The following is a 25,671-nucleotide window of genomic DNA, read 5'->3' as shown; positions in this document are numbered from 1 at the left end:
GCTATTTTCAACCCAGGTATGGTAGCCCTATGTTAATGGCCACCACTTCTGTATTGTTGCCAAGAAAACTGTATGGGTATGCCCATGTAATCCTTGGGAGATGAACCTGACTCAAGGTTGTCTTTACTTTACTAAGCAGAGAAAAGAATGCAGTCAGTGTTCTGGCAGTTGATCAATAGGAAGCAAGACAGCAATGTAACCTTTCAATGTCCCGGCCAATGATTAGAGAAGCAGTAGTTTTTTTAAATGTCATAAGATTTTTAATTTGACTGTGCAACCTAATACCTGTCTATTTAGAGTCAGCCCTGTAAAGTTCAATGAGACTTATCCAAGGTAAGCAAGTATAAGATTGCAGATTATTTGCATTTATGTAATGGATTCTATTTTTGATTAAGGATTGCTGATTTTCTCTGGATTTTTATGTGTACTTTATGGACTTTTCACAGCATAATTCACTGCCTAGGGCCTAGAAACTGAACAGGTTTTACCAACAAGCTAGAGTTTCTCTCTCTTATGAATGAGGTCAGATTTTCCTAATAACAGCTGGTGATAGGAAATAAATTCCAGGGAGGACAGGGCTAGTAATGGTTACAGCCATCATGACCATGGAATCATTCTTAGACTGGAGACAGCAACTCTTTCAATAACCAACAGTGAAGAAGAGGGTGCTGTGGTGTTTATCTCCTGTGGGCTTCTCAAAGCATCTGGTTGATCTCTGTAGGGACAAAATTCTAGACTTCATTGGCATTTGAACTCATCCTCATTCTCATATATTTGAAATTACTGTATTCTACATTTCACGGTTACTGTTGTTGCATGTAAAAGCTATTTCAAAGGCATCTGTTAGTCTAATCTGTTAACTTCTTCTAAAAAAGGGACAATTTGTGTTTTAGCTTTAATAGTACAAACTCTACAATCCTTAAGAGATGAAAAGTTCTTGCAGAACAAGGCCAGTTTAACTTCCATCAGTCTCTCACCTCAACAAGAAGTGCTGAAATCTTTGGCTGTCCTTCTGACTGAAAATAAAAGGGAGACCTGTGAAGCTGTGATAACAATATTGTCAGCTGCCGCAGCAGAAAACAAGCACTTCAGGGAAAAGGTAAGTGTTACAGAAAACCAAATAGACAAAAGTAGAGTTACCAGATTTTAGCTGTGTTTAAGCATCATGCTAAATCATAGTGTGAACAAGGTTTATTGAACAAATCACAATTTACTGGGTTTATATAACATGCTTTGCACAGATTGCATTTCTGATTCTCAGATAGAGTTCAGATGGTGCCATTGGGAGGCAAAGAGGCAAAAGAGCCATTGTTATATTATTATTTGGTGTCTCTCATGGCACTATTCTGGTTTTCAGTAACTACATGAAACTGCTGAGTATTTGGAGCTGGGTACTACCAATATGCTAATGACACCCAAATGGATTTCTGTATAACATCTTGAGACAATAATGGAGCTTCCCTGGATGCCTATGTGCAACTGGGATTGGGCTAGATGAGAGGTAATAAATTGAAGGTGAATACCAACAAAAATAAGATCTAATTGCTAGATGTCATTGCTCCAGGGAGGTGGTAGATCTTTCAGTAGAAGAAAGCGTATTTTTAGATCTGGTTCTCTCTGGGGCTTCCTAGTTGATGGAATAGCCAGAAATCTTTTATCAGTGTCATCCCTGCCCACTCTTTGTTTTTTGCTTTCAGCATCTGTGAGATGCAGGCCACGTTGCCTGAAGTGAATGGAGAATACATTGCAGAACTGGCCAGCACTCTCCTGTAGCTATGCAAGACGGAGAGGGGATAGGAAGATTGTGGGGATGGGCAAGCTGGTGGGCTATGCTTGCTGGGATATTGGTAGCAACTATAGGGAGGGAGAGAATGCCCTGAGCATACTGGCGGGGATGAGTGGTCCACTGGGGTATGCCATGCTGGAAGCAGCTGAGGGGAGAGAGACAACAGTGCACGCCAGCCTTGCCTTTCCCCCAGTTGCCAACTTGGCTTTTTCTCTGCTTCTCAACCTCCATAAACTACTTTTGACTGGAATAGCCCCATTTTAGACCATGCATGGACCAAAATACCCAAACATATGTTGTGGTTTGGGCATGACTCCAAAGCAGCTTTTCCATACATAGGATGCTTCATTCATAGAACATTTTACACATTTCTGATTGCATCCTACACAAGAATGGTGGTGGCAGGAAGTAAAAACTTTTATTTTGTGGTAACTGGTTGCTGTTTAAATGTGGAAAAATTCTACCTAAGCAACAGGAGCTGTCCTTTCAAAGAGACAAATGCTGCTTTATTTTTTATTTGGTGAATTTATTTTCTAAGCAAAAGGGTTTTTTTCGCTCTTGTTCTGAAAGGACATTGCTCCTCAGTCTCACGGCCTCTCTTTTTCTTCCAGGCTTTAATTTATTACTGTGAAAGCCTTGCCCAGCCCAGCCTCCATCTGCAGAAGGCTGCTTGCCTGGCCTTGAAATGCCTTCAGGTAAACTTCTGCCTTCTTGACTTTCCCATGAACTACAAAAGGCCAAGCCAAAAAAAAAAAAAACACCAGAAGCTTCAATAACCCCTCTTGAACACACAACAAGAGCATTGTTCTCTTGAATTAGCTGTCCAGATATTACTTTACCAAAATGGGAGGGATTTGATGCACACAGTCTAACAATATATTTGGAAAAGAGACTTTACTCTGTGACTTGATCTTCAAGTATATCTGATGATTAGAAGATGATGGGATGGTGCTACTTGGCTGGGTGCGTTTTTTCCCCTCTGCTGTGTATGCATTCATGTTTTCATTACAAAAACATTTCTGATACAGCTACTAATGTGACAAATCCTCTTGTCCACAGCTCATCCTTTCCATCCTGGAAATGTTTTCAGGGCTTAAATTAGTACCTGTTTATAATTGGGAGAAGTTATAATGTGAAGAAAATGCACTCCCTTGGTCAGGAGAGGTGAAATAGAAAAAAGAATAATTCCTCCTTTCCCCCATCCCCTTTAGCAGAAGTTCTAGCCAAGAAGCCCCCTCCACCCCCATGAAATGGGTGTACCTGTCCTGGGACATAGAAAGATAATAGTATAAGATATAATGTCCGTGAGGACAGCATTAAGACTGCAACATCACTACTAACAAATTGTGTATTGTTGTAGTTAACTGTTGTGTAAATTACCATAAGTCATTTGGAAATATGGTATATAAAAATGCAATAAGTATATAAATAATAATGTGTACCATTCCTATATGGTAATTTCTCGCTTTCTCTCTATATATGTCTGTCTGTCTGTCTGTCTGTCTGTCTGTCTGTCTGTCTGTCTATCTACCTACCTACCTACCTACCTACCTTCCTCCTAGCATTGCAAATACTTTTAATTTTAAAGTGTTTAAATAATAGGGATGTGCAAAGCATTGGAAAAAACTGCTTTGTAAAGAATGCTCGTGCAAGCAAAGTCACTCTTGGAAGACCCAGGCAGTTTCTTGGTAGGCTGTTTTAGGCTGTCTGCAAGGGTACTCATAGCCCCTGTGGCTGAGCGAAATGTTCTCTTTCTGAGCTGTGGAGGAAACAAGGCACTTCCAGATGGCTTGAGAAAATGGATATGTTTTTATACAGGTTTAAAAAGCCAGACGTAGATATGCGAATTAATCACTATAAAGCAAGATTTTCTGTCAGACAAGAACTGAATTACATCTTTATTTCTTTATTGTTCTACAGGCAACTGAAAGCATTAAAATGCTGGTCACTCTTTGCCAGTCTGACAATGAAGAGGTTAGGAATACAGCCTCTGAAACCTTGCTCTCTCTTGGTAGGTTGAGTTCTTTATGTTGTTGCTGGTGTCTTTTTTTACTCCAGATGGAAAAAGAAGTCTGGTGAACAGGACAAAAAAGTAGTATGAGAAGGGCTAATAGAAAAGCTACAAAGAGTAGAAATGAGGTAGTAGTACCAAATTTACCATTTCTAATCTTCCCCAATTGGCATGGAAATGGTGGTGTATTCATGTGACTCAAAGTATAAGAACCTGTACTCCTTTCACTGGGTTACTGGGTCACTGGAATTCTCAGGAAGCAAGAGGACAGAAGTAAGGAGCTCCTCCTCCTTCTCCTCTTCCTTCTCCTTCTCCTGATTTCTTACAGGAAATTCCAGAGCTGTAGTCTATACTAGGAAATGAAAAGAAAAACCTGGAAGAAGTCCATGACAAAACACTGCTATTACTGTGCCAAGAAAACTGTAGGGCCACTTCCATTAAGTCGTCAAGCTGCAGGTCATCTCAAAAGAGACACTGTCCATAATCAGAGTTCTTTGGAGCATCAAATACTATAGCCAGTCTTGCCATGTCATACAATGTGAGATTGTGGTTTGCAGTTCAGAGCCACAGGTCTAAAAGATGAAATATTTATTGCTGTTTTGTTTTGTTGCTGCTCAGGAGAAGATGGACGGCTGGCATATGAACAGCTAGACAAATTCCCCCGTGAATTTGTTAAAGTTGGTGGTCGACATGCAACTGAAGTGGCTACAGCTTTTTAAGTGTTTCATTTGCATTTTAAGACATGCCAACCTCATCTTAACCAAGATGGTCCTGAAAGTGAATTGGAAATACAAAACCCATTCTTTTGAAATTTCTTTTGAAACTTAGGAACTCATCAGCATTCAAAGAAAAAGAGAGAATTTAATGCATGGGCTGCTGTTGGCTTTTCTGTGTAGCTTATAGTGAAATATTGATTTGTTGAAGATTATGATAATCTTGCTTTTTTGTGAAATACATGTAATTGTTGTAAAGCCTTGGAAAAATGAGAGATGTTTTGAAATTATTACATAAGACATGTTTAATGTAGAGCAGTGCTTGTTTGGTGGGCATAATTGTGCCAGTTTGGAATATGTGTTGAAAACATTGAAAAGCAGACATTTAAAGCCATTCTGATTCCCACCTACTCTGAGCCTCTGTATTTGTCAAATATCTGCCCATCTGATTTTATTAGTAGTAGTCATCTAGATTAGGATAAGCAATATTCAATTAGGCCAAAGGATGTGAAACTCCAGACAGTGTGATTTGTGCCCCATTTTTAAATTTCCTTTCTTCCTTTCTTCCTGCCCTTCACTCAGAAATGCACATTGATGCTAGAATACTTTTTTTATTGATAACCAATTGTGTGAGTTGTGTAAAGCAAATAGAAAATTAAATTTGCTCTTTTTTCTACAAAGGATTATATAGAGTATACTTAATTACAGGTAAGCCCTGAATTCCCAGACTTTCAGGGAAGAGTGAGGTTTTGTTACTTGTTAAGAGCTTGATTTATTTAATTTTTTCAATATGACAGATGACAACAAAGATGTCTTCTGGGCTCCCTTATAGAGCATACAGTAATCAAGGTAGTTTATAGCGTAATCTGATGCAGACTTACTCTGAAGAAAATCCTCTTGAATTCATCCTGATTTACTCTCAAATAAGAATGCATAGGATTGCAGCCCCAAAGTGTTTAACCGAAGTCCTTGCTACTATTTCTATGGATTATACAATTATAAAAGCAATTAGCTTCTCTGCTACTGTTGGGGTGCTACAAGGAAAAAAAAAATCATCAGTCTCTGAATCAGGTAGATTTTGAAGTTTGATTTAGAAATATGATCTAATAAAGCCCTTTTTAGAAATGCATTGTTAAGACAGTATTTTTGTGAATGTTATAATGTTGTATATATCTGTATATTTATAAATTGCATATAAATATTACTTGATTAAAACTACATTTGTACAGTTACTGAAAGGTCTATTGGAGAAAAAAGCATTTCTCATAACGTGTGAAAGTGTTATGCTTCAGGTTTTTACAGCACATTGCTCACATGAGCTTGCAACCTTTTATGGTCGTCTTTTGTACTGATTCTTGACTTATATATGCCTTCTAATTTTGTGGTATTTGTTACTTCCAGTATTTACTGCTCCCTTTAAGTTATAATAAATATTATTTTTGAAATACGAAATAACACTGTGATAAGGTTTTGTTGCTTATATTGGTGGTCGGTTCCTGTAATGGAATGTGGGAATGACTTTGGGTGATGGGAAGGAGAGCTGCAGACTGGACAACCAGCGTGCAAAAGAGATCTCAGCCCATAAAAGGAGGGAGGGTGTGGGAAACATCTCAGAAGGGACCTCCCTAGTTTTCCAGAGAGTAAAAGAAAGGAGGGGAGAAATACTTCAGTCTTGCAAGATTCTGTTAATGTAACCTTACAATACAGAGCTAGTACTCCTGGTTGTGCTGGGGTCTGGGCTACCTCAAAGGGCTAACAGTTCCCCAGCCTCGGTGTATAAGGCTTTGAAAGCAGGATTTGGACATCTTCATCCTGCAAATATTCATGGATGTTGAAGTATTAACAGTTGTATCAACCATGGTCAGGAATGATGGGAGCTCTTTCCTTCTGCCTTAAAGCTTCTCTCAGTGCCTTATCAGAAGCACTTTTGGCAGAATGTCTGCATTTTTAAAAGTAGTTTTAATCACCATATTTGCTAACTCTAGAGCACAGTTCAGTTAGCAAGTGTTCTTAAATACTAGACTTTCCAAAGGTGGGAAAGAACTTGCTGTTCTGCTGCTTATTGGAATGTGGTGCTGAGGAAGGGATATTTTAATTAGTCTCAGTTGATACAGAGAAAAGTTAAAAGGGTGATTCAGAATCAACAGAGAAATATTTTTTAAAAGTAGGATTTAAGTGAACTGTGGAAAAACAGATAGGAATAACCCTAAGCATGACATCATTAAGAACCTGTGCTGTTTCCATTTCACATTCTGTTTACAGCATTCATTACCTAGTTACCTATCAGTTATGTGAGTTTTGTAGTAACTGAATCAATATATTGATTTTCCAGCAATTCCCTATTTGATGAAAGGAGACGTGGGTTACAGACATACTTCTTAGGCAACATGGGAATTGTATTTAGTACACTAAAGACCTGGTATAACATCTATATTGACCAAGTAAGGGAACCAGTAATCAAGCTAGTAGATCCGATCTTTCATCACCACAAAATTAAAATATATGGCATGGATCTAAGAAATACAGAGCTGTCACTGGAGGAAAGAGCCAAGTCTGCGTTATATATTGGCCTGCTAGCTTACACAGGTATGCCTGTTAAGAGTCAACTGAGTTTGGGATAAGAGATTCAAAATGTTGGGATTAATAAACTTTATCTAAATAGTATGTAATACCATTGCCCCTAAATAGTATTAAGGAAGCAGGACTGATGAGAGCTAGAGTTCAGCTCGAGACAGATATTATGGAGCCTTCAGCTATTGTAGAATCCTATACCCTTTGTTAGCTGGGACTTGGAAGAACTGTGGTTCAAAATTATTGTATAGTTAAAAGGCCTGAAAGTCATCATTGCTCTTAATGTTCCCAATTGCGCCATAAAAATGGTCTTTAGAAGCAAGATAGTAATTAACTGATCATTTTGGTTTCATCATACCTCACTTACTTTTTAATCAAGAGAGAACTTAACAAACTTTAAAGCATGTCCTTCCTATTCCACTCCAAGTCAGATGATCCAATGTAGTGGAGACATGCAAAATAATATTTTTTTAATGCAGAAAAAACACTTTCCTCCAGTTTATTTATCCTTTTCTCTTTCAGCAGGATTTTTTTTTCTACTTGACTAATTCATGCATTTCTTCAACTAGGCTTTTTATTTGAGAAACCAATTCATGTAAGAGCTGTGCAAAGTAAAAAAGAGCAGACTACCAGAATGTAATTGCATACAATCCCCTCCACAAAAACTCATATACCCATTAAAGATGGGGGTTTTTTTGTATCAGACACTCCTGCTTGTGACAGTAACACTTCCAATTTCAGCTGCTGCCTCCTTTGCAGACCCCTTCCACCAGATCCTATGCTGTTGTACCAGCCTCAGAAGTGATTTCTCTGGGCTAAACTGAGGAGCAGAAATCCATTTTGGTGGTTGTTTCTTGTTTCAGGCAACAGCGATAACCTGCAATCAAATCATTTGAACAAATTCATCTGTCAGCTGAGTGGGGGCAGGGGTGGGGGAGAATCTGCCTCTTGCAACCAGATTACTGGTTTAGTTTACTGAAAATTTGGAAATGTTTGAATGATGCAGCTGGTCATGGTAGCAGTGAATATTAAGTTTTGCCTGTATCAAAGGAACTATGATAGATGAACCAAGCTAGATCCATGTGACAGTTATTAACATTATAGCATTAAATCGACTGCATCTGTTATATGGAATAGGGCATTTTAGGATACTAATACTTAAGAAAGTGGGTCAAGATTTAAGAACTATGATTGCTTTACAGGTGGTGTTGGTGCTGCAGCGCTTGCTTCACAGTATCTTCAGGACATGATTGATATTTTGATTATGCCAGATACTTCCGCAAAAGTCAGGATCTCTGTTTTAAAAGGACTGTGCAGTGTATGCTACATCAACCCCCTAAACCAAAATGAAGCCAAAGCTTACCACCTTACTGAAATTATCCTTGCCTATCTTGAGGAAGATGAAGACTCCGCAGAAGCTGACTCAGATTTAGTTCTTGTGAAGTTCTGGGTTTGTTATCTTATGACTGTTGTCTCCTGTAATAATATATCTTATATTAAATTATTTCATGAAGTTGGTGGCCAAGCACTAGAAAGAAGGCTGGAATGCCTGTCTAATATGGAATGGTTTGGCTGGCCCCAAAACTATGCTACATTAATGTGCATGCTTATGGGATATCCAGGCATGGAAGCATGCAAAGAGAATTAAGGGAATATGCCAGAACAAATATTCTGCTACTGACAAGCACTGGGTATTACTTACCTATCTTCAAATACCTAACACAATAAACTTGCCGTTTAGTGTTTGAACTGATACATAATTCTAAGTTTCATTCAACTTCATTGAATAAATAAAAGGATAAATGCCCCAAGTCAAACTCAAAAACCGAGCTGGTCACCATTGCCTGCTGCTTGGATGCTTGACTTCCTAGTCTAGCATCTGACCCTGGGATCTCCTAGTGGTCTTCCATCTAAGAACTACTGAGATTGAAGCCTGCTTAGCTATTTTTGAGCTCAGCCAATGTTGGTTAGGTGAAGATGTCTGCTTTCATATTAACTGATACATGCTATCAACCTGAAGACATGCTTTCTGAAAATAGTTTTAAGAGAAATTAACAGCCTTCAAAACATAATTAAGCTGTTATGTCCATTAACACCCCATGCACTACTACTGTTAAAATTATTGAATTAATGGAAAACTATTAGGAACCCCATTAGGCTACACTAAATATTTTATAATTACCATAGAACTGGTCATCTTAGATTGGGAAGAAACCTTACAATTTGTGAAGGAGATGCAAATTTCAGTTTGACTGACTGAGGTGACAGGGTTGTAGATTAATTTAGCCCCATCACCTCAGTCAGTCAAACTGAAATTTGGCTAACAATCCCTCCTAATCGCATTTAGTCAAAGCTTCAAAATAAACAAAAAATATTTTAAAAGTTTTTTTGTAAGGGAAAAAAAAAATCTGAGATCCACAGCAGAAAAATAACTTTAATAAAACTAATCAAAATGGCACAAAATAATAAGCTCTCAAATTTTCCTGAAATCTTTATAAAGCAAGTTACAAAAAGGAGGGGAGGGAAGAAGCAAAGCAAAAGGCTGATATGTACAGATTAAACATTTATGCAAAGTGAAGTGGCCAGGGTAATTCATTTCCCTGTTAAATGATTAATCTATCCAGCTAAATAAAACCCAGTGGAATTAAATACATTCTCTTACATTGCACCAATTTTATAAGGACTTAACAGTAAATTTGGAAACAAAATATAGGTTACTGGTAGTTTTCTTCCAAATACTGTCTATTCCATGCACAGGGCTAATTAGAGGGTCAGGATTGAGATAAACTGTGGATTTAATAAAGCTGTTAGAAAAAGTGTTTTACATTTGTAAGACACTACCTTTTGAGACAAGATAAGCCTGCAAATATATCCTGGGAAGGAAGAGGCAAAGATGTGTCTGGTTTGGGAAGAATTAAGAATGAGGAAAAATTACTAATTTCAAAAAGCTATTTAGGAATTGTGTCTATAATGGAAGAAACCTCTAGGCAAGAATAAAGGGACATGCCAGATAAAACTAGATTGTGTAACATGGTGGATCAAGAAGTAAGTTCCATTTTGAAAATGTCATAATTGGGTGGGTAAGTTTATTTGGTAATGACAGATCTCACAGCACATGAATAAAAACTATTTACAAGCTGAAATACATAGTATTTCCAATTAAGCAAGTGACTAGATACAGTCTAATACTTCTGGCAAGACTGTTACTCACTCTGCTACACATTAGTAGTGCAATCCCACCCTCCAAATCTTAGGTAAATCTGTAGTTCTCAGAGGGTTTCGTGACTCCTCTGCCCCCCCTCCTTTAGAAGCCCAATACTTTCAGAGGTTACTTTTTCAATTTATAAGCACATCTGTAACATTCTCTGTAGAACTATTGGAGAATTTTGAAAAGTCCTCTTCAGATTCACCATCTAAATCTTCCTCAGCAGAATCATTTTCTTCATATGCAATTTCTTCCAGATCTAAATTTTTCAAAATATCCAGGTTTTCTGGTGCTTGTCCAGTTATTTGCTAGATAAGTGAAACAACAGTGTCAGAAAGGGACAAAATTTCATTTGTGCAGCATAACCTTAAACAGTACTACTCTGAGCCTACAGAACAATCTATTTTATGCAATTAGGGCAGAAGCATCCACCAGATTTTTTAGATCGACTCCTAGAATCCCTTGCCATGCTGGCTAAAATTAATGAAAGTTAATCTAAAACATCTAAAAAGACCAAGATTGAAGATGTTATGGTAGACGTAAGCAAATTATAGAGGCATGTGCATACGATGTAAAAATGTTTTGTTCTGAGCTTGGAACATTCCCTCAGTTCTCCAAGTTGCTTTTAAGGTAGCATTATCTAGCCTTGGAGCTAGACTCCTGTTTGACAAGTCAGTGCCTCAGTCATGTTTGTTTGCACAGTTGCTAGTGGTGTGAAGAGCTTTACTCACTCTTCAGTGGTAGATTGGGAAAGTTCTATGGTGTCAGCTAGGCCTGAGGACCAACCTGTGCTCCAGTTCTCTTTGCCCTGGAATACATCCTCTTTCTTGGGACACTGGTTGGCATACATGGGCAGCATGTTAATGCCAGCTAAACTTGTGCAATGACTACCAAAATGTGGAGAAATGGATCCACTTATTTTCTTTTGGCTTACTAAAACACTCTGAATATTCTGTTCTATAATAACCCCAAAGCCTATAAATGCCTCCTTTTCCTGACATGGTGACATGCTTGTACTTGTTACAAACCATCAAGAAGTATATGGCACGGGATATGGGGAGGGTGCTGCTTGATCAAGGAATACTTGATTAATCAATGAGTATCTATGATCAGTGTTTGCCTCTCCAAAAGGTGCCAGTCCAAAATGGTTCATAAACTCTCCCCCCTCCAAACTAGCTCCAACCAGTGGCTGTGTGATTGAATCTGTATTATTACTGATGGCTAATGCGCTCCACAAATATCCAGGGCTTGAAAGATTTTTTTTTAAACCAACCATGGTGTGTCTGAGGACTCAAAAGAATATAGAATTAAATGCTCCATTGAGAGCTTAGGACAAAACTCCAAAACCCCAATTGGCTGTTTAAAGCCCAAAACATTTGGCATATCTCTGAAGCACTGTAGGCATTCTCTTTACTGTGTGAAATGGCAGTGATCTAATTATGCAGATGGCAGTGTGACAATATAGAGGCAAGATTTAGATGAGGTAAATTCACAGCCTGAAATGCTGCTCTTGTATAATATTTTATTTCTATTCTTGGTAAATTTGACTTTACAATTCAAATTCTACCTATAGTGGCACTTTGGAGCATGGGCAGGCACTCTGGAGCATGGGCTGGTACACGGGCAGGCACTGCAGAGCAAGGCCGGGCACACAGGTGCCACCATAGACAGGTGTTACAGAGTGCAGGTGAGTGCTGCCAGGGGGCGGTGCTGCAGACAGGCACTATGGAACGTGGGCAGGTGAAAAGGAGGGGGGAGCAGGAGTGACTTGTGACCTCCTGCTGGCTTTCCCATTGACTTTGCTTGTGAGAAGCTGGCAGGGAATGTCAGAGACCAGATTGTGACCAGATCATGATCACATGACCAAAGGGGCACTGAGACGGCCACAACTTCGCAGACTGGTCGTAAATCCCCCTCATTCACTGCCATCATAACTTTGAATGGTCACTGAACGAGTGGTCATAATGCAAGGACTATCTGTATTAGGCCTCTAGACTGAAATATAAGGCAACTAACCTCTAGGGCATCTATAGTGATAAGCAGATCAAAAACAGACTCATTATACTGTCAATATGAATTAATGCCAAACTCAAGTTATATTTCTAAATAAAAGTGAGCATGGTGTTGGCAAATTACTTTTAAAACATGAACCATAATAGAGTGCCATTGTGTTCATATAATACACATTTTCACCAAGAGCCAAGGATTAACAATTGAGGACCGGCAGAGTTTGTAGGTTGTCAAAGTAGAAAAATCAAGATCAGGGTTCAAAAAATCAGATCTTCTCCCATGCACAATCTATGTTGTCTGGACTTGTAGCAGGATGCTCAAGACCATGGTTCCCTCTACCCCACATAGCTTAATCACTTATTTACTTTTTAATTCTCATGCCCATCTTGCTAAAAGGCATAAACTCCAGACAACATTTTGTTTTATTAATTGAGCAGCTTACCTCTATCATATTTGCCATATAATGTACATGGCCAGCTAGTTCTGCCAGTTCTTCATTTTCTTCTTTTAGACGAGCAATTTCACTATCTTTTAATTTGATTTCTTGATGCAACTAGAGGAAAAAAAAAAAGATTTTAAATAGCGATAGATTTCCAAAGCATGTCTTCTGGCACTTCTACTGTATGAACATTACCTTTTCATTTTCTTGCAACACCTCATATAGGGCTTTCCTCCTCTCCTCAGCCAGTTCCTTCCAATACTGGAATGAAGGATTGCCTGGGAAAAAAACAACAACCCTAAGTACTGATACTATATCCAGCATATAAATTGTTGGAATTACTCCAGCAACCTCACATAAAGTATTTTTTAATAGAAATCATACCAACTACTACTATGGTATCAGTGCTCTTAAAAACCTATAAACACTGAATTCCAAAGTCTTAGTAATACCATTAAAAGTTTTTAAAAATGTAGTCCTCATGATAGTGACATACAGGGAAAAAGCTGGAGATCCCCCGGACTATACCAGGGTTATCTTAGAGGCTGACCCAGCTGGAATCACATGTTTGCAGTTGGAATGAGATTTATTTACCTATCTTTTAATTTATTTTTTAACCTACCTGTAGCTCAAGTGAAACTCCAGGGTTGGGTTACATGACTATCAAACAAGAGAATGTCAAGAATGCCATTAGGGCTTGTAATTTTCAAACTTGAACTCAATTAAAACTTGTTGCACTTAAGTCACAACCTCCCCAGTACCTGGGTGCCCTTATTTCTCTGTACAATCCTATTCACTCTTTACATGCCTCTAAACAAGACCTTATTTCTGTTCCCTTTTACTGGGCCAAGAAAGCCACCGATCTGTAGCAATTTCTCTGAAGTGTTATGCTCAAATTCACTTCCATCTTCAGATACAACATGGCACAGAATGCCAGTTGCTGAGGTGCACCAGAAGAACAGGAAACTTCCTGAAGGTATAGGGTTGGTTTATATAGGAAAAAGAATGCTGGACTAAACCAACTCATGGCCTGCCCAGTAGACCTCTCTCCTTTGGTGTTCTAGAACCTGGAGAACCTATGGATTGAAGGAATTATGAGCACTGGAAAGGCTATATAAGCTAAAGCAGAGAATATGGTAAGTCACAAACTCAAAACATGCAGGGAGCAGCCAGTGGATTTTATACTGAGAAATGTTATTTTTAAATAAAAAGCCAACCAGTTTCTAAATGAAGCAAGTATTCCAGTTACCATTTTATTCACCCATCTATACTAAACTGGAAGCAGTTATCTCAAACTCTTGGCTGATTGAAAGAGTGACAGCAATATATTTAAATCAGGCTTCTTTCAATGTCAAGGACAGAGGTCTCTAGGAAGGATACAGCAATAATTTAGCTTGCTTTTTGTCCCTTGAATTTATATTATAAAGATATTCATAAAATTGAGACCTTGCTCCAGGGAACACTGGTGCCCTGTGTCTGGGGACCCAAAGGAGAGAGAAGCTAATAAAAAGGCAGAGGTATGGTCATAACTGGAGTTAACAATCAATAACATCAAATTGGTTTTCATGAGATTAGTCACTTATCTCAACCATCACTATAAACAAAGTGCATTATTTCACCTCCACCCCCTTTCATAATATTCCCACTCAAGTACACTCTAATTTAGTTCTGTGCTTGCACAAACATGCTGAAACCAACTAAAATGCACAGAAAGACAAATAACTATCAATTTCTCATTGATCTCAATAGTTAAGTTTTCTTTATATTTTCTAGAAGATACATAACAATATAGTATATAAAATATACTAACATGACAAAAATATAGTAACAAAAATATAGTAACATGAGATCAGATAAATTCCTAAAAGCTGCAGCTATATGCTGCCTACCAGGTCCAGTAGTAAATACCTCTAAAAAATATTACTGGATTATAACTCCAAGATGTGGAGTTCTGTTGTGGGGTTTTAGAGGCCTCTGGCTAGATGCTGTAGGAAACAGGATGACGACTCTAGCTTCCAACTGATCCAACAGGATTCTTATAAAGATTTGCTATGGTACTTATAAGAGAAACAAACCTTTTGCTGTGAGATCAGAAGGCTGGATCACTCCTCTTACGTTTCTGTGTTCTATTTTATCAGCAGCCTCAGGTTTAGATACTTTTGAGATAAGCTGATCACTCCAAAATTTCTTCTTGATTGAAGACTTAGCCTGCTACAAATGTTAGTAGTTTAGATCTCTGAAGCTGACTAACCATCCTCCCATCCATTAAATTAACCTTAAAACAGTCCAGAAAACAATACCCTGATCAAGAGACTACCAAGGAGAAAACCACACCCCCACCAAATCTGACAGAGCAAGCTACTGTATATAAACAGGGAGCAAACCTCACTCTTACTTGCACCAATGAAGTTCCCTAGTTGGGTAATGAAAGGTCCGCAAACAAACAACCCAGCTCAGAGAGCACCAAGGACTCCACAGTTCAACCCTGAGCTACATATATTCACTTCTATTGGAGAGTCCAATGTTCATGTTAATACTATCTTGAGCTCCAGTGACAGAAGATGAGTCGCTGATCTCTTTCAATTTAATATTCAATTCATTTATCTATTTAAGCCAGGGCAGGAAACTTCTTGTGGTCATGAGTGCAAAGATGCAAAGTGGACAAGGTACAGCATTCTCCAAGTTTGTGGGGGGTTTTAAATCAGTTGAACTAAAGTTTATTTTAAAACTTACAGTACAGCTTGGTCTGCTTCTTATTTCAAAACTGTTGTTTTGGAGGTTGCCCACCATTTATTTAGGACTCTAATACATGTTACTCAAATTAGCAGCATAATTACAGTTTAATTAACAAGTAAACTACAATTCATGTGTCAGCTCAAAACTGATTTGCTTCTAACGAGATTCTGTTCCAAAAGAAATACATACCTCATTTGCCCTGCCCACAAGACAACCTGTAATAGATGGCTGTATCATCTTAAGGGTCTGTCTCTGTGATGTGCAGTTTGTATTATTTGTAGAAACCGGCTGGGAAACAACATATTGAGAAAGTCAAGTTTTCAAGTGGACTATATTAATATTTAAACACTATTAACATGCTCAGATTAGTAAGAATGTTATTATGTTTGATGGGAACTTTTTCTAAAAGTTCAAAAATGTAAATTTCCATGTCAGTTAGACCAAGGAACCTCCTAGCACTGAGTTCTCATGACAGAAATATAACTAGACACCAACAAAAAGCCACTGATTAGTTCAGATGTAGTTTTACTCTACATCATTCTTAATTCCAGAAGTGGGTTGGTGACCCCTGAACAGTTATAAACATTCAGGTTAATTTGTACACTGTTAAGTCTGTCTTTGCACTGCAACCAGATACCACAGGATTTAGTACCAGTCTTGTATCAACAGTGGTATTTTCACTGTGCCTAGAGTCAAAGGTAACTTCAAAATAGTTCTGTTTATTGTAATTTCACTAATAATAAAGATTACTAAAAGCTTTGGAGAGAAGTTTACATATACAAGTAAAATATTGTACAGAGTATGTTGTTTTAAATTTGTGGCAGGCTCCTATTTGCTTAGTTTAAGAGCATATTGATCTAGCCAGAGCATTGTTTTGGGGGAGGGGGGGAGGAAGAAAAGAATGTCTGTCACCTTGTCATTTGTAAATAGCAATATCCTGCATTTGCTCTTTAAAAAAAAAGTTACACTGCCCCCATGAGATAGTAAACAATAGTAGATAATCAAACAGGGATAGCAGGAACATAATGTCACACTAGCGTGAGAAAGTCTGTGATTCACACTATATTTCACATGACAAGTGCTAACCTTTCCCACGGTAAAGTTTCTGCTGCCAATTAATTTACTGTTGAACTTGAGGACAATTGCCAGCTACTTTGGGAACGAACACTGTGCTAATTTCAGATTATACCTGTAGGTATTGAATTAGATTCAAGAAATAGTCACAGCTATCACTTGCTTGGATTAACCTATTACTTGAAATATTTTATGTTTAACCAAATAAGCACTATTGAAGGTTAAAGAGATAGCAAGAACAAAGTAAACAGTGAGAATGTTGATGAGCAAAGAACGTATTAGTCTGATACTCATTTTAACACAAGACAACATAAGTCTTCTATATCTAATTATTCTTCTCCTTCTCATGTTCTTTGCCAGTACTGCCATTATAAGCTTCTGCATATACTTAGTACCCAAGCTCCAATACCTTTTAGGTGAGCAAGGAGACAAGTTCAGAGGTAGGAAGGCAAGATTTCACCTCTGTAACTGAAGGTAAAACTGGACATCTAAGATACTTCAGGTTATTCTACAACTTAACCACCTTTGTATAACTTTGTCTTGTGTGCTCTTTCCTGGACTACAAGACCCTGCTTACAGTCACTCATGCCTTAATCACCTCCCAAGTGTATTACTGCAACGTGCTCTACATGAGGCTACCCTTGAAGAACATCTGGAAGCTGCAATTGATCCAGAATACGGCAGTGTAGGCAATTATGGACAGACTTTGGTACATCCCTCTTACATCTCTGCTCTGTGAGCTGCACTGGCTTCCACTGTGCTTTGGGGTGCAATTCAAGTTGCTGCTTGTCACTGTTAAGGTCCTGCATGGCATTAATTAGGTTATTTGCAGGACTCCTTCTCTCCAACTGTTTTCACCTGCTCTGCTAGATCTGACAGGAAAGGCATGCTTTGGGTCCTGTCAATTAAAGCCTGTCATCTAGCGGGACCCAAAAAGCAGGTATTTTCTCTTCACAGCACTTGCCCTTTGGAATACTACACCCCCCCAAAACTAGAGGGGTACTGATCCTTCTGGCTTTTAAAAAAAATTTAAAAACCTGAAAGTGTTCTTGGGCATGATGGCTGGCAGGCTAGTGGAAGCCTGTGAGATACTGTTATTTTACTGATGACTGGGTTTGCCCTTGGTTGTCATTATAGGCTTTTATACTGATTTATTTTAATGTTTATTTTTGTACTGTGTTTTTACGTAATGCTAGTTGTCTAGAATTGCTATGAAGAGACGGACAGGAATATAAATTGAATAAACAAATAAACAAAATGACAGAGACTAGATCAATCTCCCATTCTGGGGGAAGGAAAAGATGTCACCACTGAGCAATATTGACTAGATACAAAGGCTAATCAAAATTTATAGACTTTTGGCTCAGCAGCTAAGTCTGCTTATCCCATCCCCCAAATCTGCACTATTTCAACTATATCTCACTGCTTGTTAAGCTGGAGTACTGTATGCAGCAAAGAAGAAAGTAAAAAGAGGGGACAGACATGAGAGGAAAAAAACCAGACTATTTCAAAAAAGAGAATGGAGCCTCCACATAAAAAGGGATTATACTTTTAGTAACACATTTTGCCTGAGGTATAACTTTCTTTACTTCCAGGGGCATTTAAATAAACAATACTTTAAAAAAAATCATTTATGAGCTAGGACTTCACTATTTAGTCCTTATGTCCCCAAAACAGCTCTAAGGAAGTCCTCCCAGATGAGTAAAACTTCTATACTCCTTTCCTGTCTCTTTTGTCACAGGATAGCAGGAAGGATTATCTCTCACTACCATTTTGGAAATACATTGCTAAGAGGGGATGACAGTAAAAGAAAACAGGACAGAAAGCATAGCAGTGGTGATGGAAAAAAGACATGCATGTAAGTCAGTCTGTGCCAGTAAAATGGATGGAGCTTGTATAATTTTCACATAAGAAATCCTTGAAACCAGAGGAGGAAAATCCCTTTCCAAGAGATAATTCTGACTGCTTATACTATCTATCTCTACCCCCACCATCCCACCCCTGCAGTAAAGAGGAAATAAGCAAGATATCAGGAAAACATTGATATCCCTGTTCACCTTTGGCTTTAAGGCCACTCACTGAACTCTACCCACCCATGTACCCAGTCATTAAATCCATTTAATGGATTTAAAAACACTAATATAATAGTATCATGGCCTAACACATGTATCTTAGAGACAAGACCTCTAGAAAACTACCCAACCTATAAAATCAGAGACTATTATTTTTAGATATATTCTATGATTTGATGGGGATGTAAAAATTATAATTAACTTGCAATTTTTAATGAGCAACCTATAGAAATAATGTGAACATTAACTTTATGGTTATATAAAAATCATTCAAATTCAATAGGATCTGATCCTGTATCCCATTTTTACACAAACAGCATGAAGTGTATGCATGAGAAAGGGAATGAATGACCATAGCATTCTTGAGATTTCAAATGTCCCAACAAGCTCCAAACCATATGTTACCTTCTGTTTAGATTTTAACTATACAGATAACATTCTGATCAAAAGCTCACCCGCTAGTTTGGAAGCACTTTTTCAGTGTAATACAAGCTTTTCTACAAACCAAAAAAAAAAGTGTGTACTATATCAAAGTAATTTCCATTTCCCATAGAAAGGGAAAGCCACAATCTAGTGTTTGCTGAAATATGCCTACACATCTGACAAAATATGCCTCCAAATGATTGTATTTCATTCTTTAGGATGCCCAAGATACAGCTGCTCACATTTTTTGAACCATGATTCAAAACAAGCATCAAGCTTTTTTCAAACTACCTGAGAAGTTACTAAGGGGCACCAAGCCCTCTGACTTTATTATGCAATATTTTTTATAAATCTGATTTTGGCAATGATATGAAATGCTTTTTTTTTTGTTTCTTTTCACAATTCAAGTCCATTCATAAGCATGATTTCACTTTTTTCCTTTGAAAAAAACCTGCAAAAGGTGCTTTAGAACAGGGATTTTGAATACATCTTTTGAACATAGTCAATTGGAGTTGGGTGGTATCAACATCAACAAACAGACTGCTGATATTTAATGACACTCCAGATGTCATTCAAGGACAAATGTTCTTATATTGTGGGAATCAAATGAGCAACATAAAGGGTCTGTTCACTACTGACTCTATTTCTATCCTCCAATTATTTTTCTAGCACTACTATGACAGATGATCAATATAGGAAACTTACTGCTATTGCTTGACTATATTGCTTATATGTACATGATGTTGCTTATTAGCTCCCAGTTCCATTTTATTGATTTGATTTTTACCTGCTGCAGTCAACATCCTCTCAGCAGTTCACAAATACAACCCTCCTCCAAAACAATAAAATACACAATATAGTTGAAATACACAAGTAGCAAAATGGGAAGGAAAACCTATCCCAAACTGATGGCATTGCTTTAATCTTCTAAGGAACTTCACAATAATTCCATTAAAAAAACAAAAAAAAATGAGATCAGTCTATTTTCTGATGTGTGGGAGGTTGTTCCATAGCACAGGCACACTCAGAAACGGAGCACCTGCAAGCTTCAACTCTCTGTCCCTTGTGAAAACGGAGAACCAATAGCAGTTTCTTTCTAAATGTCTGAATTGTGTAGGTTGAATCCTTATACAGTCAGGTCCAGAAATATTGGGACATCGACACAATTCTAACATCTTTGGCTCTATACACCACCACAATGGATTTGGAATGAAACAAACACAATGTGCGTTAGCTGCAGACTGTCAGCTTTAATTTGAGGGTAGGTACATCCAACTCAGGTGAACGGTGTAGGAATTACAACAGTTTGCATATGTGCCTCCCACTTGTTAAGGGACCAAAAGTAATGGGACAATTGGCTTCTCAGCTGTTCCATGGCCAGGTGTGTGATATTCCCTCAGTACCCCAATTACAATGTGCAGATAAAAGGCCCAGAGTTCATTTCAAGTGTGCTATTTGCATTTGGAATCTGTTGCTGTCAACTCTCAAGATGAGATCCAAAGAGCTGTCACTATCAGTGAAGCAAGCCATCATTAGGCTGAAGAAACAAAACAAACCCATCAGAGAGATAGCAAGAATATTAGGCGTGGCCAAAACAACTGTTTGGAACATTCTCAAAAAGAAGGAACGCACCGGTGAGCTCAGCAACACCAAAAGACCCAGGAGACAATGGAAAACAACTGTGGTGGATGACCAAAGAATCCTTTCCCTGGTGAAGAAAACACCCTTCACAACAATTGGCCAGATCAAGAACACTCTCCAGGAGGTAGGTGTATGTGTGTCAAAGTCAACAATCAAAAGAAGACTTCACCAGAGTGAATACAGAGGGTTCACCACAAGATGTAAACCATTGGTGAGCCTCAAAAACAGGAAGGCCAGATTAGAGTTTGCCAAACGACATCTAAAAAAGCCTTCACAGTTCTGGAACAACATCCTATGGACAGATGAGACCAAGATCAACTTGTACCAGAGTGATGGGAAGAGAAGAATATGGAGAAGGACAGGAACTGCTCATGATCCTAAGCATACCACCTCATCAGTGAAGCATGGTGGTGGTAGTGTCATGGCGTGGGCATGTATGGCTGCCAATGGAACTGGTTCTCTCGTATTTATTGATGATGTGACTGCTGACAAAAGCAGCAGGATGAATTCTGCAGTGTTTCGGGCAATATTATCTGCTCACATTCAGCCAAATGCTGCAGAACTCATTGGACGGTGCTTCACAGTACAGATGGACAATGACCCAAAGCATACTGCAAAAGCAACCAAAGAGTTTTTGAAGGGACAGAAGTGGAATGTTATGCAATGGCCAAGTCAATCACCTGACCTGAATCCCATTGAGCATGCATTTCATTTGCTGAAGACAAAACTGAAGGGAAAATGCCCTAAGAACAAGCAGGAACTGAAGACAGTTGCAGTAGAGGCCTGGCAGAACATCACCAGGGATGAAACCCAGCGTCTGGTGATGTCTATGCGTTCCAGGCTTCAGGTTGTGATTGACTGCAACGGATTTGCAACCAAGTATTAAAAAGGGAAAGTTTGATTTATAATTATTATTCTGTCCCATTACTTTTGGTCCCTTAACAAGTGGGAGGCACATATGCAAACTGTTGTAATTCCTACACCGTTCACCTGAGTTGGATGTACATACCCTCAAATTAAAGCTGACAGTCTGCAGTTAAAGCATATTGTGTTTGTTTCATTCCAAATCCATTGTGGTGGTGTATAGAGCCAAAGATGTTAGAATTGTGTCAATGTCCCAATATTTCTGGACCTGACTGTAGCTTAAAAAAGAGCACTCTGAATTGCACCTGCAATCTGCCAGGGAGCCTATGCAGAACCTGCAGCACCTGTCTAACATGCTTGTTCCAGCTTACAGCAGCTAATACATGGGCTGCTGTATTATCAACCAACTGCCGCTTCTGAGTGATTTTCAGAAGTAGCCCCATGTAGTTTGCCTTGCAATAGTCCAGACAATGGTGATGTGGATACAAGTCATTGTTATGTTGTGAGACTGCAAAAACTTTCAGACAGAACTGAATCAGTGTACTTTATATATTCCTGCACATAAATCATAGCATAGAACAATCACAGATAAATTTCAGTGACTGAGATAAGTCTTCCCTTTAGATGTTTTTCTTAAGCAATATCAGTTTTGTTCAATCATCCCACCCCAACAATGCCTGATAAACCCACAACTACTATAGTTAAAGACCTGAAAGCTGCAGCCTGAAATTCAGCACTGGAACAGCAAATGATATCAATGTATAGAAAATATTGCTGTATGTTTTAATCAGTAAATCGGTTAGCTAAACCTTTTGGAAACCAGTAAGGGGAATTTCAAAAGTGACCCTTGATTTAAAAATTATGACTGAAATTGTTTTAAAACATTTCAGTTACAGAAAAAATAAGTATAACTTTGTGCTCTTTTTTCTTTTTTCTGTTTTTTTCCACTTCTTTTAAAGCACTTGCTATTTTTTTCCCCTTCCTTGACAATGTATGTGTTTCTACCATGATTATCTTTGTGTTTTGTTCTTTTGTTTTTTGTTATTTTTAAAAAATAAAAAGAATAACTTTGTGCTTTTAGGATATTGAGGTTTACATGAGTAAATGTAATATAACTGATCAGTTAAAGATACACTTCTAGCCATTCAAAAAGCTAAAGGAATTCCAGAGGCTAAAGGAAAATGATTTTATGAACATCTGTTGACAAGTTTATCGAGAACAGCATTAAGTCCTGAAGACCTTTGGATGTTATGCCTTAAGCTTTGTCCATTTCTGTGAATGTTGAAGCTCGCTCTTTGCAAACTTCAAAGTGCTATTTGCATGACATCATGGGAAGGGTAGTATTTCACATAAGTACGTAAACCCCTTCAAGTGATTCAATAATTTTATTGAGGAATTAAATTTAATTCCTACACATTTGTCTTCTTTGGGTTAAATTGAATTTGTTCAGTTAGTATGTCAACAAAGCTATTGGCTGGGATGTTACATGACCCTAACATCTTCCAAGATCAATAACCCTGAGAGATTCCTCAATAACAGATCTGCTCTAGGAATACTGACTTGAACACTGGTTTCTGCTCCTCCTTCAGTCATACAGGAACATAATTGGAATATGAATAAATTACCCTGGTCTATGGTGGCCCAATTGAACTACCATGATTTGCTTTTAATTTTCCTTTTGCTCTCCTACAGGAAACAAGGTAGACAAGTTTCTGAAATTCTTTCCAGTCCGTTAATGGTAACTCCACTCTGGGTCACGTGACCAGGAAGAAGGGGGCTTAGACCTTAAGAGTGAGCAACATTCTGATTTGCTGTCCAACAGGCTTTTCCATAGGAATACATTCAAGAAACATTTTCTGAGCTCCCCCCCCCTTCCTCTGCCCTTGGCCTAAGCTAGCTCATTTTCTAGCTAAAACTTTCTTTTGTTAGCTGCTCCACCAAACAACAGATTTGGTCTCATTTTGTGCTCATGGGCAGGGTTCTGATCTCTTTACATAATTTCTTTCAAACATTCTGTTAGGTTGGAAGGGAAGCACGACAGGAATTGACAACCTGTCAGTCTCCTTTGCACTAGCTAGTAAGATTATAAAAATCAGCCATGTCATACAATGTTAGGGCAAAGAGGTGAATTAAAGGATTAGGAAGATGACTAGGTTGTTCACATCATGCTAACAGGGCTAAATATAGAGAGCTCACTCAGGAAAAGTTCTGCATCATGTATTACATAATGACAAAAGGCTCCTTTTGGACTTTAACTCTCATTCATATAATCAACATGCAATTGCACAGGGTATTTGTAACTGGACTTCCTATACATTCTCTCTCCTACAGCCACTGAATTTGGCCAATTTGGTCCCAGAAGCATGAAGCAATTAGTCCTCTGCCATAGTTGTTCCTCCCCCTGCCCTTAGTTAACACATTAAATAACCTTAAGGAGTCAAAATTGTATGTCTATTGAGTACCCTGCAGTTCAACAGTGGAAATGGACTTCAGTGCACTAGTTGCATTTGTATATTTTCTGTCAGTGAAACTTGATGGGAGAATTATCTCTCTCAAATACAAACTTAAATTAGAACTAAAGGAAGAAGAAAACAAAGTATTATAGTTTGAACAAGTGTTGACTCATACAGCACTGAATTGTACTTCATATATTAAAATGAAGCTTAGCAGTCCAAGTTATTAGTTTTACACATAAAATATGACAGCTTAATATCCATGTGCTCTATGAAACATAACTTTTATAGGAAATAACAGAATATATGAGCAGGAACTGCTATTACATCTTGACAAGTGTTGATACTCATAAATGCACAATTAACATTTGTTACCTTCACTGAGGGATGTTTTTCAGTATTGGATTGTTGCTTCATTTTAGAATTCATGCTTGTTTTTAAAGCCCAAACCTAAAACAAATACAATGAAAACATTAACACAAATAGAATTATTCTGTGGAGCCAAAGTCTCTCAGCTCCTTTCAAGCCTCAGGCTAGAATTTCTTGCTTCCCTGATAGCTAGTCATTCTGCATTGGAAGCTTGGATGCTCAGAAAAAAAGGAACCTGAGAAACCTGGAACAAGAATTCACAACAATTAAAAGACTGAACGGGCTTCTGAAAAGAATAGGCCAGCCTCATGTTGCATCTTGCACCAGTACCCTCTATTCACGGTTGAAAGCAGCATACCAACAAAACTAGCACTTGCAGCTACACGTTTCCCGCTGTACTAAAACTAAGCAACCCGTCAGGCTTATTTGCAAGGATGACTTTCTTCAATGGGCCGATGCGCCTCATCACCGCATCTAAATTCCTCATTTAAATGACCTGAGTATAATTTAAATATGCTAGTCCGAACTAAGCCCTGTTGAAGCCTTCACTTCTGAAGTCCCATCATATTCTTTTAAACCTGGAGCCGCATAGAAGCTGTTTTTAAAGATAAAACCCAGATCTAGAGAAGCAAGCCGGAGCGATGAAATGGAGGACAGGCCGCGTGCCCCGACTAGCCAGCCTCAGGAGATCTCTAGAGGGGATGGACTCCAAATCCCATCCTCCCCGGGAAGGATGTCGGCAGAAACAGGAGGCTGGGGAGCGCCTGGGTCCAAGAGCGACTTCACGCCTCGGGGGAGGCGGCTCGCCCGACGGAAAATGGCTCCCCTTCCCCTCCTTAAATCACCAGCAAAGCGTGATACCTCCCCGAGCGAAGCGAGAGCTTCCGAAAAGGATGGCCCCGCTCCCTAGGAAAGCCCCTCTGAACCAGTGAGAGGCGCGGACCCACGGAAGAAAGGGGAGAAACGACAAACCTCGGATTGATGACTCCCTGAGAGGCCGCTCGCGGACCAAACCCTCACCGAGAATCCCGCGCTTGCTTGAACAAGGAACCTTTCGCGCGCAGCCCTAAAGCCCTCGCTGCGTCGGCGGGCAGGCCTTGTTACGCAAGTGAACACTGCGCCAATACCCGTCCGACGGTCCAACGACTCTAGCCTATCAAATCCCGAATTCGGAAAACCTGGAGCCAATGATGGCTTCCCTCCTTCTAATCCCGCCCTCACCCAGATGAGTTGTGTCTTTTGCCTGCTTGGTGTTTGGAAGAGATCGACCGTGGAGGCTTAGAGGAAAAGGTGGCGCTGGAGGA

General features: G+C 38.8%; 3 protein-coding genes across 4 annotated transcripts in view; 2 read left to right on the top strand and 1 right to left on the bottom strand.

The window, feature by feature from the left end:
• The window catches only part of RIPOR2 (RHO family interacting cell polarization regulator 2), a 74,046-nt gene extending 68,093 nt beyond the window's left edge, over positions 1-5,953 (top strand). Inside the window, exons 19-22 of the mRNA XM_007421935.3 lie at positions 894-1,099; positions 2,398-2,481; positions 3,707-3,797; positions 4,416-5,953. Coding sequence (XP_007421997.2) covers positions 894-1,099; positions 2,398-2,481; positions 3,707-3,797; positions 4,416-4,516 — 482 coding nt within the window. The 3' untranslated portion in view covers positions 4,517-5,953. The remainder of the gene's footprint in view (positions 1-893; positions 1,100-2,397; positions 2,482-3,706; positions 3,798-4,415) is intronic.
• Positions 5,954-6,897: 944 nt separating this feature from the next.
• Positions 6,898-8,729, top strand: ARMH2 (armadillo like helical domain containing 2). Its single transcript, XM_025175246.2, has 2 exons — positions 6,898-7,096; positions 8,284-8,729. Exons 1-2 carry the CDS (start codon positions 6,898-6,900, stop codon positions 8,727-8,729), a joined length of 645 nt encoding a protein of 214 aa, XP_025031014.1.
• Positions 8,730-9,501: 772 nt separating this feature from the next.
• GMNN (geminin DNA replication inhibitor) lies at positions 9,502-25,455 on the bottom strand. 2 transcript variants are annotated; one of them, XM_007421943.3, is made up of 7 exons: positions 25,340-25,455; positions 24,374-24,448; positions 15,661-15,759; positions 14,811-14,946; positions 12,931-13,013; positions 12,739-12,849; positions 9,502-10,594 (listed from the first exon to the last, which is right to left on the bottom strand). In XM_007421943.3, the coding sequence occupies exons 2-7, from the start codon at positions 24,425-24,427 to the stop codon at positions 10,418-10,420; spliced, it is 660 nt and encodes a 219-aa protein (XP_007422005.2). In that variant the 5' UTR covers positions 24,428-24,448; positions 25,340-25,455; the 3' UTR covers positions 9,502-10,417. The 2 variants fall into 2 exon arrangements, with proteins under 2 accessions (XP_007422005.2, XP_087986905.1); XM_088130779.1 differs by having other exon boundaries at positions 14,811-14,943.
• Positions 25,456-25,671: the final 216 nt, after the last annotated feature.

The sequence above is a fragment of the Python bivittatus genome, unplaced genomic scaffold (assembly GCF_059951505.1).
Source record: "Python bivittatus isolate LINGU-HERP-01145 unplaced genomic scaffold, Pbiv_v1 ctg000840_np1212, whole genome shotgun sequence".
NCBI classification, from domain to species: Eukaryota; Metazoa; Chordata; class Lepidosauria; order Squamata; family Pythonidae; genus Python; species Python bivittatus.
Note: the sequence above shows the minus strand (reverse complement) of the source record. Positions and strands in the feature narration are given on the sequence as shown.

Excerpts from the sequence above, each read along its gene's own strand:
- ARMH2 (XM_025175246.2), top strand. The coding sequence starts at position 6,898 with ATGGGAATTGTATTTAGTACACTAAAGACCTGGTATAACATCTATATT. Across the intron at positions 7,097-8,283 it reads TGGCCTGCTAGCTTACACAG|GTGGTGTTGGTGCTGCAGCG; the intron begins GTATGCCTGTTA and ends ATTGCTTTACAG.
- GMNN (XM_007421943.3), bottom strand. The coding sequence starts at position 24,427 with ATGAATTCTAAAATGAAGCAACAATCCAATACTGAAAAACATCCCTCA. Across the intron at positions 15,760-24,373 it reads AAAAACATCCCTCAGTGAAG|CCGGTTTCTACAAATAATAC; the intron begins GTAACAAATGTT and ends GTTGTTTCCCAG. Across the intron at positions 14,947-15,660 it reads TTGTGGGCAGGGCAAATGAG|CAGGCTAAGTCTTCAATCAA; the intron begins GTATGTATTTCT and ends TAACATTTGTAG.